General features: G+C 30.5%; 1 protein-coding gene across 1 annotated transcript; it reads left to right on the forward strand.

Moving 5' to 3' along the window:
- Window positions 1–2,923: 2,923 nt before the first annotated feature.
- LOC107413585 (chalcone--flavanone isomerase) lies at window positions 2,924–5,229 on the forward strand. Its single transcript, XM_016021575.4, has 4 exons — window positions 2,924–3,118; window positions 3,690–3,848; window positions 4,038–4,261; window positions 4,628–5,229. The coding sequence occupies exons 1-4, from the start codon at window positions 3,013–3,015 to the stop codon at window positions 4,922–4,924; spliced, it is 786 nt and encodes a 261-aa protein (XP_015877061.2). The 5' UTR covers window positions 2,924–3,012; the 3' UTR covers window positions 4,925–5,229.
- Window positions 5,230–10,473: the final 5,244 nt, after the last annotated feature.

Below are 10,473 nucleotides of genomic sequence, written 5' to 3' on the forward strand. Positions count from 1 at the left end.
AGTTTTTTATTTAAATAATATTAACAATAAAATTAGGACATAATAATAAAGTTAAGACATAATTAAGGTTTAAGTTAATCAAACTCAGTTTTAATAATATAATTGCGTGACATAGTTGTCCCTTGGCAGACATGTATCTGAAAATTTAAAAACCAAAGCCTAATTGCCTTTTTTTTTTTTTTCTTTTCTAAAATTTGTTTAAAAACATATCTTAAATTGCACTACCTTTAAATTAATAACGAATAATTTATGTGATCTCTACTTATGTTTAATATCTATCTAGAATACCTTTAGTTATATATATATATATATATATATATACGTGTATTATCTCCAACATACCTAAAATTAATTTTTTCTGTCACCTCTAATGTGAACTTTAAGACTGTAATTTATAAGTTTCTCATTGTAATTAATGGATTTATATTGATATTAGTGTTTAAGCTTGTTATATGGGGGAGACAATTGACCTGTTGTTACCCTATTGATCTATTTATTGTTTATAGATGAAATTCAACTACAGGCAATTTCATCTACCCTCATATAAGGTTTGGTGAAAATACGTCAATCCTCCAAGGTTTAAAAAATATTAGAAAAATCATTATTTAGCATGTCCGGGTTGATTTTTGACTAAATACATATTTGACAAAGAATGGTATTCTTTTTTTTTTTGGGGTAAATACAAAGAATGGTATTCTATTTTAACTTCATGTATCAAAATAAATATTAAATTTTTGATTACTATGTCATTTACTTTATAATAATGTATATTAAAAATATATATGATATTTATTAAACTGCATGGTGTCTAATGGTATAAATAGAAACACTCAATAACATTTTTAAACGTATATTGTTATATAAATACAACATATAATTAAATCTTATTATTTATTTTGATATGAAGAGTAAAATTATTTTTTTAAGGATAAATTCGTCAAAAATCAACTTCAAAAGTGTTAAATAATAATTTTCTAATATGAAGGTATAAATGATAATTTTTTTAAATGTTCGGCGATTTTATATCTATATATGATTATCAAATATAAAAAATGTAGATGAAATTTATCCATTCAACTAATCTGAAAGGCTCTACGAAGAAGCAACGTTCTTTTCACACAGCAGCCAAATCAAGAAGGGTGAATGGAAGGGGGAGGTAAAAGAGAAGAACTAGGAAAATGTGGTGTTGGAAAAAAACAATCCTAGCTACCACATCATAAATGGATAGACATACCATACATAGCAATACTCTATTCTAATTTAGGGTTAATTATCTTTTATGTCACTTTTGTTTCCTTGAGACAAAACAAATTTGCAATTGTATTGGTGATAACCCCTAAGATTTGGATTCAAGGTCGGTGTTGAAATTCTCCTTCTCAATTTATCCCAAAAAAAAAAATTTCAAGTTGGTTTTGCTATTAAAGTTCTCAATTTTCAAAAATAGCAATTTCAACCTTCATTTTTTTAATTTGTTACAATTGATCCAATCTTCAATCTATCAAAACGATGGATAATGGTTTTATTTACATGGATGGGGTTGAGAGATGAGATTTTTTCATATTTAAGTTGAAGGATGGGGTCATATGAAACACTCATAGATGGAGCTATTGCCCATGTGTTTATCAAATTAGGGATTTGATTAATTTATAATAAATTAAAAATTGAGAGTTTAAATTGTTACTTTTGAAAATTAAAAGTTTAAATTATTATTAAAAAAAATATAAAATAATAATAATAACAACAATAGTAATTCAACTTCTTATCAGAGCCAAACGTCCAAAAATCCTAAGTTCAAACTTCAATAATTTTATATAATAAAAAAAATGCATGTAAAAATTCAATATGAGTCCAAAACAGATGGGTTATATATATGAGGGCCACCATTCATCAATTTAAACTTTGGATACTTTTTGAAGACATTCTATTTCCATTTCATAGTTATTCTCTTACATAATGAGCAATTACCAAATTTTTTGTATGCTTTAAATTTTATCAAATGGTGAATCCAATATGTATTTATATACATATATATATATATATATATATATATATATATATATATATATATATATATATGTCAAATAGTAGTTCTATAAGCATTTTAGCTTTAAATTTTATCAAATGGTGAATCCAATATGTATTTATATACATATATATATATATATATATATATATATATGTCAAATAGTAGTTCTATAAGCATTAAAATGCTTATCAAAACATGTCAAATAATACATGTAAAAATATATACTATTATTTAGTATATTTATATAATCTAAATATAAAAAAATATTTAAATATCATTATCTTATTTGTTAAATTATTTAATAAATAAATTTAAAGCATAATTTAATAAGTATAACATTATTATATAGAAAAAAGAGAGAACATTTTATTCTAATATAATACAAAACAAAGGAAAAAAAATTATTTTCCCTGAAAATGTCAAATTCGTATAAGAAGACTATAAAATATTAAATCTTTTTTTTCCTCGTCAAAGGATTGAATTCACCTTGTGCATGACGACACAAACATATATTGGGTCAATCCTATAGCTTACGAAGTCATAGTCGGGAATGATCCTATAAGTTTCGTTTTTCGATTTTCAATTGGCTTGACCTTAAAAGGCTAACTGATATACATTTTGAATTTGGTTATTTCTCATCAAAATTGATGATCAGACCAATGTTGCCGATATATAAATAATTGTATATAGTTAAATTTCGCTTTAAAATTAAAAATTAAAAATTAAAACTTAAAAGATAAGAAATTAAACTGTGTGCGTCACTGTTTACGAAAAAATAATTTTTCGTCAACTCCACGTTTTATAAAGAAAAGCGTCCCAACCTCATCCAAGCACGTGCCACACCTGCCCACCTATCTTAATCATCGAATCTTTCCACTATAAATATGCTACGTGTGTTTCAGGGTACAAAAACAAGTACAAAACCATTTCCTTTCTTCTTCTTTGCTTCTATCCTCAAAACACTCGGAAGCCAAAAGAAGTCCAAAATGGCTCCAACATTGTCAGTCACCGGAATTAACGTCGACAACGTCGAATTTCCGCCGTCTGCAAAGCCTCCTGGCTCAAAGAACACTCTGTTCCTTGGCGGTGCAGGTGCTTAGACTCTGATTGAATGCTAAAGAACTGTCCATTAAGATATTGTTTGACATAATAATTTTATTTTATTTTATGGTTTTTTTGCCCTTCTATGAATGCTTCACGTAAAGTTATTTTTTATTAGCTTTCCATAAACTAAGCCAAAAGGCCATTCTAATTATCAAAAGTGTTAATTTTTTAAATAGGTTGTAATACAATGGTAATAAAATTTGGATTTAAAAATTAAAGGTTTGAACTCTAATATTATATTAAATTATTATTAATTACTATTACAATATAAATTTATTAATTTAAATCTAATAGAAAAAAGCAGAAACATGTTCATATTTATAATTTTGAAAATTAAAAATTCAAATTTTGATAAACTTTATTGTTAATTTGCATGGTACATGACTTCAATCTAATACCAATGATACTATTATAAGCTATCTTTTTTATTTATACATTAAAAAAATATACGCCAAATAAAATCTAATTATATATATCTATCTATATATATACAACGAGATAATCAATTAATCCATAGTTTTGGTTTTGGTTTTTAAATATTTAAATCGTGCACTTGCAGGGGTGAGGGGGCTGAACACTGAAGGGAAGTTCGTGAAGTTCACGGCAATCGGAGTTTACCTAGAGGATAACGCCATTCCGTGGCTCACCGCTAAGTGGAAAGGAAAGAATTCGGAGGAGTTGACGGAATCCGACCACTTCTTCAGGGACATCGTTACCGGTGAGTATTATACTATTCATTTGTAATGATGATGGTACTAATTATGGTAATTATACACGGGACTCATAGTACTAATTCTTTTGGCTTAGTTTTTTGTTAATAATTATTTTTCATTTTTGGAAATATTTATAAAAAATACACCATACCAAAAATATTTATGTGTCTATTTTTATTTTGATTCATATATAGGACCCTTTGAGAAATTGACACGTGTGGCATTCATATCGACCTTAACCGGCCAACAGTACTCGGAAAAGGTGGTAGAGAATTCCACTGCCATTTTGAAGTCCTGGGGAGTTTATAACGATTCAGAAGCCAAAGCCATTCAAAAGTTTCTTGACATTTTCGAACCTCAAACTTTCAACCCTGGATCTTCTATTTTCTTCTCTCACTCACCCCAAGGATCATTTAAGGTTTGTACATAACTTCCAGTAAACCTGTAACTTGGATAAAGATTTTTGTTGCTTTTTTTTGTTTTATTTTATTTTTATCCATGTCCATCGTTAGTAATGAAATCATGTCATTAAAAATATTAATAAAGAAATCAAATAAATCAAATAAAAATATAAAATGAGATGAAAATTATTAGAAATTCTATCCAACTTCTACTTTTCAACATTTTTCGTTTGTTCGTGAGCTAATTTTTTGATTAAAGTAAATTTGCCTAAAAGATATTTTTTCTTTTAAAAGCTTTTTTTTTTTCTATTTTTTATTGTTGTTGTTGTTGTTTAATTTTATTTATTATTATGATTTTTTATTATTTTTTGTAAATTAAACAGATAAGCTTCTCCAAAGATGACTCGATTCCAGAAGTTTGGGATGCTGCGATAGAAAGTAGACTACTTTTTGAGGCAGTACTTGAATCCATCATAGGTAAAAGTGGTGTTTCTCCTGCAACAAGGAAGAGTTTGGCTGCAAGATTGCCATTGTTGTTGAAAGAGATCAGTGATGATGATCGTGATCTAGATCGTAACGTTATAAATGGGAAAGTGGATCTTAATCAGAAAGTTTCCGGACATGGTCATGAGAAAGTGCCAGAAAGAAAAGGTCAACAAGAAACTGCGAAAAAGATATGAGAAATTAATGGAAATTATTTCCTGAGGGACGCATTTTCTGTTTGTAATAATTGTCCGGACTATTATAGATCAAGGTTTATAAGCCATGTAGCCAAATAAGTATATGTCCGGAAGTTCCTTAGGAAGTAATCCAACAGTAGCTCAAAATAAAATAAAAACTATGTATGAAACGCCACGTAGGCGCCTGGATTTGTAATATTTTACCCCAAAAAAAAAAAAAAAATTGGGTTTTGTAATAATATGAGATGAATAATCTCATAACTGTAGCTGGGTTTGATTTAAAGTTTACTTCAACTTTTTATTGACTCCCTGTGCTCGTTGGCTCCCCAAACGATGGATTAATTATCGTAGTTTTGCTACTTCACATCACCAAACTATTTGACATCACCATTAGTTTGTAACGACCACAATTAATTAAAATTTGTAAACCTAAAAATCTGTTTAGAAAAGTCAATTTATAGCATTTTTCTCCTTATATATTACATATGGAAAGTCTTTTACAATGTAGACATTCACAATTTTTAGCATACGAAATATTTATAAAAATAATAATTTTTAAAAAAATTATCATCAATATTATCAATAATAATAATTATTTTTTCAAATACAATATCTAAACATTTGTATATTAAAAAAATATGAAGATTCATACCATAAAATCACTATATATATGTGTGTGTATGTATGTGTGCACAAGCATGCATCCTTGTGTATGCACTTGACTTGTCATATGCAAACATATGCCCTCCATAATTATAACATGGGCAATGCGCCATCAATTATATGAAATTAACCCATCACTTATGATGGATTATATGATCTAATTATTAATAATTCACTAAATTATTTGTAATTGATCGGACTTGTCTATTATAATTTGAAAATGGGTCTTTTAGCAAACTTATATATACACACACGTACACGTGAAGCTAAACTTATATGTACCCATCAACCATTGTAAATGTTGTTGATTCCAATGTATCTGGCATCCCAAAAACACTCCTGTGCCAATTGGCAGAGCTAAGGATGTAGTTTGGTAATTAGTTGGTTTTTTGTTTTTTCTGGTGTTTCTACTTAATTGTATTTTATTTAATTCAAATGTTTATTAATGATAGGTAAAATTTGTTAAGTATTTCAAATAATTATAATTTTAAAAAAGAAACAAAAACAAAAACCATTACAGTTTTAAATTGTTTTCAATTTGGCATTTTATTTTATTTTAAAATTATAGTTAATTGTTTAAAATCAACCTGATATTTGAAGTAGACAAATTTTACACCGTTAAACATAAAAATTAAAATTAAAATTAAAAATTAAAAACAACGTATATATTCCTACTCTCTCAGCAGATTTCTAGACCGGGTAGACATTTCTTAGATTAGTAATATAATATACAGAAAAGAAGAATATACTATATTTTAATTTTAAGTTTGATATAGTTTAATGGAAACACTTTGAACAAGAAAATTGAATTTTTTTTTTTCTCATCGAAAGATTGAATTCACGTAATATATGACAAAGCAAACATATATTCGGTCAATCCTATGATCGACAATTCGTCCAAAAAAATCCTATGATTACAAAGTCATATATAGATGCGAATGATATGCTGCAACATGCTTTCAAACTTGATCCTTATCTTCACTTCTCAGTTTTCAATTTACTTTACCTCAATATTATTTTGTTATTTGTTATTGTAGAAAGGAGCCGATTCTTATTTAATTAATTAGGAAGATTCTTATTTAATTAAGTAGGAAAATTTATATTATTTTAAAATATTTACTGATTTAGTTTGTTTCCTAATAAATAGGATTATTTCATTGACTGATTTTTTAGAATTCGATTTCTTTAATTTACAGAGATTACTTTCCTAGTTTTGTGGACTGGAACGCCAGTCATATCTATGTTAAATAGGCTTGTAATTCTTTTTCAAAAAGCTGTGAGAATTTCTTCCCTTTCATCTCAAAATCTTCATGGTATCAGAGCTTAGTTCAGAATCTTAATTTCTTCGTTGCTAGTTTCTCACTACCATGACTAAACCCGACCAAATCCCCTCAGCCAACATTCAAGAAAATTCATCCTTAATTACCATCAATCATAGACTTAACAGCCATAATTTTGTTCAATGGTCACAATCTGTTTTCATGTATGTCTGTGGCAAAGGGAATGATGAATATCTCACAGGCGAGGTCTCCATTTAAAAAAAATCAGATCTTAAGTATCAGACCTGGAACATGGAAAACCACATGGTTATGTCGTGGTTAATCAATTCTATGACCACCGAAGTACGAGAAAATTTTCTACTTTACAAGACAACCAAAGAGATTTGGGAAGCAACATGTCAAACCTACTACAGTTCAGAAAATACTTCAGAGTTGTTCGAGATTGAAACCAAACTTCATGACCTTCGACAAGGGGATTTAAATGTCACCCAATATTTTAATACCCTTACACGATACTGGCAACATCTTGATATGTTTGAGATATATTCCTGGAAATGCCCTAATGATACTGCTTTGTACAGGAAAATTGTTGAAGAAAAGAAAACGTTTAAGTTTCTTCTTGGTCTCAACAAAGGCCTAGATGAGGTAAGGGGGAGAATTATGGGAATTAAACCCCTGCCTATGCTTTAAGAAGCATTTTCAAAAGTTTGACTGGAGGAGAGCCAAAGGAAACTAATGATGATAGGTGATTCCAGCACGACTCCAACAGTGGAAGGCTCGGCCTTATACATGCATACTTCTTCTCAAGATAACAAACTAAAAAAGGGGAGGTCGTGGTGCGAATGTTGCAGGAGACCCGGGCTTACTAAGGAAATATGCTGGAAAATACATGGAAAACTAGTAGATTGGAAGCCTAATCATGTGCGGAGTGATCGTGGTAGTAGCGCTCATGCTGCCACAACATCGGATGATACCAATGATGCCAAAACCAACCCCTTTACCAAGGAACAACTTGATGCATTGAAGAAGATATTTGGTCAAATTTCTAATTCCTCTCAATCTACTCCAAAGACTTCACAACAGCATACTAGTATATTAGCACATCGAGGTACTCTCTCTTCTGTCTTCACTACAAAAGTCACAAAGTTAAAACCTTGGATAGTCAATCTAGGAGCCTCCGATCACATGACAGATGATATTAGTATTTTTTAGCACCATAAGCCAACTAATGGTGTTTCGACAGTAAGGATAGCAAATGGTTCACTCTTAAAAGTGGCTGGAATAGGAACAATACAATTAATAGAAGATTTGCTTCTCTTATGTTCCTTATGTGCCAAACTTGGATTGTAATTTGATTTCCATAAGAAAACTTACTCGTGGTTTGAATTGTGTGACTAAATTCCATCCAAATTTGTGTGAATTTCAGGCAATGGATTTGGGGAAGGTGATTGGCACTGCTAAGCTATGTGGTGGACTCTATTTGCTCAAAAAAAAGTACTTCACTTGATCAAAAAGTTACTTGTACAAGTTGTGTCTTTCAATATGTTTTCAATTCTGTGTCAATTTCGGATGAAAATAAAGTTATGTTATGGCATTTTTGTCTCAGTTATCCAAACTTTGTATATCTTGAAAAAATGTTCCCTCAGTTGTTTCGTAATAAAAGTTCCAATTTTTATCATTGTGAAATCTGCCAACTTGCTAAGCACACTAAACATGTCTATTCAACCATCCAATATACACTCTCATATCTATTTTCTATGATCCATGGTGACATTTAAGGACCCTCAAAAGTTAAAACACATATGGAACTCTTTGGTTTGTGACTTTCATTGATGACCACATTAGAATCACATGGACATTTCTTATGAAAGAAAAATCAGACACAGGGGCAATCTTCATATCTTTTCACTCGATGATTAACATCCAATTCAAAAGCAAAATTCAGGTTCTAAAAACTGGCAATGCCGGAGAGTACTTCAGTTATGTTCTTGGTCCCTATCTCTTGGAACAAAGCATTATATACTTGAGCTCATATGTAGATACCCCTTAACAAAACAGAGTGGCAGAGAGGAAAAATAGGCACCTACTTGAAGTGGCTTGATCAATCATGTTCTCTACCAATGTTCCTATATATTTTTGGGGAGACGTTATCTTAATAACCACCTATCTCATTAATAGAATGCCAAACCGAGTTCTAAAATTTCAAAATCTCTGTCAGGTTCTTATACAATCCATTCCTCACTTCAAATCATTCACTTCATATCTTCCACTTAAAGTCTTTTGGTGTTCAGCTTTTGTTCACATTCATCATCACAACCAAATCCAACTTGACACAAAATTACTTAAGTGCATCTTTATATATTAATCATCCAATAAAAAATGATATAAGTACTACTCACCTCTTACTAGAAAAATATATATCTCCATGGATGTCATATTCTTCGAGCACCAGTCCTACTTTCCCAAAACTGAAATTCAGAAGAGCATTTCAGGGAATATTAGTTTAGGACATTCTGCAAGACATTCACTCTCATCATCCTCAAAAATCACCAATAACCCCATTCTCATCCTCATCAAAACAATTCATGTCTTTCATGAATCTACCTGAACCTCAAAACACTCAAATAGCCTTACCTAAATCTATTGAACCTGCCCAAACAGATCAACTCGAACCTGTTCCACAGCTATCGAAGACCAACAATGAACAGGAACTTTAAGTTTATGTTAAAAAGAGGAGGAAATCTATTGAGCATATGGACCACACTACACAAATCAGGTAAGGTAAAAAATTGGAACCGATTTCTCTTGATTCAGAAATTTGTACAGGTATGGATCCATCAAATTATTAGGTCATTGATCCTATTGTTGATAATTCTGACTTGCCTATATCTCTAAGGAAAGGTGTTCAATCATGCACAAAACACCCCATTGGAAACTATGTTGCTTATGAGAAGCAACTACCTCCCTATAATGCGTTTGTTTTTGGTCTTGATAATATGCAAGTTCCAAACTCTATTCAAGATGCTTTAGAATTACAGCATGGAAACAAGCAGTGGAAGAAGAACTTAGGGCACTAGAAAGCAATGGTACTTGTATACTTTCAGAGCTTCCTCATGGGAGAAACCAATAGGGTGCAAGTGGATATTTATAGTTAAGTACAACGCAAATGGGAGCATTGAGAGGTACAAAGCCCGTTTGGTAGCTAAGGGTTTCATGCAGTCTTACGGTAGTGATTATCAAGAGATGTTTGCACCTGTTGCCAAGCTTAATACAGTCTGAGTTTTACTCTCCCTTGTAGTGAATCAAGACTGGCCACTACACCAACTTGATGTGAAGAATGCATTCTTAAATCGCGATCTAGAAGAAGAAATATACATGGAAGTACCTCCGGGATTAGAGAATTCCTCCAACAGTCGAATGGTATGTGAACTTAAGAAAGCACTGCATGGTTTAAAGTAGACTGCATGGTTTAAAGTAGTCACCTTGTGCTTGGTTTGACAAGTTTGCCAAAACAATCGTCTCACAAGGATATAAATGGTATCAAGCTGATCATACATTGTTTGTGAAATTCTCATCTGAGAAAAGATTGCTAACCTAATCGTGTAT

Source organism: Ziziphus jujuba, chromosome 8, assembly GCF_031755915.1.
Source record: "Ziziphus jujuba cultivar Dongzao chromosome 8, ASM3175591v1".
NCBI classification, from domain to species: Eukaryota; Viridiplantae; Streptophyta; class Magnoliopsida; order Rosales; family Rhamnaceae; genus Ziziphus; species Ziziphus jujuba.

What these genes read in the sequence shown, in the direction of transcription:
- LOC107413585 (XM_016021575.4), top strand. Translation starts at nt 3,013, where the DNA reads ATGGCTCCAACATTGTCAGTCACCGGAATTAACGTCGACAACGTCGAA. An exon ending in TCTGTTCCTTGGCGGTGCAG is followed by an intron (nt 3,119 to 3,689) that starts GTGCTTAGACTC and finishes GTGCACTTGCAG; the next exon opens with GGGTGAGGGGGCTGAACACT. An exon ending in CACCCCAAGGATCATTTAAG is followed by an intron (nt 4,262 to 4,627) that starts GTTTGTACATAA and finishes TAAATTAAACAG; the next exon opens with ATAAGCTTCTCCAAAGATGA.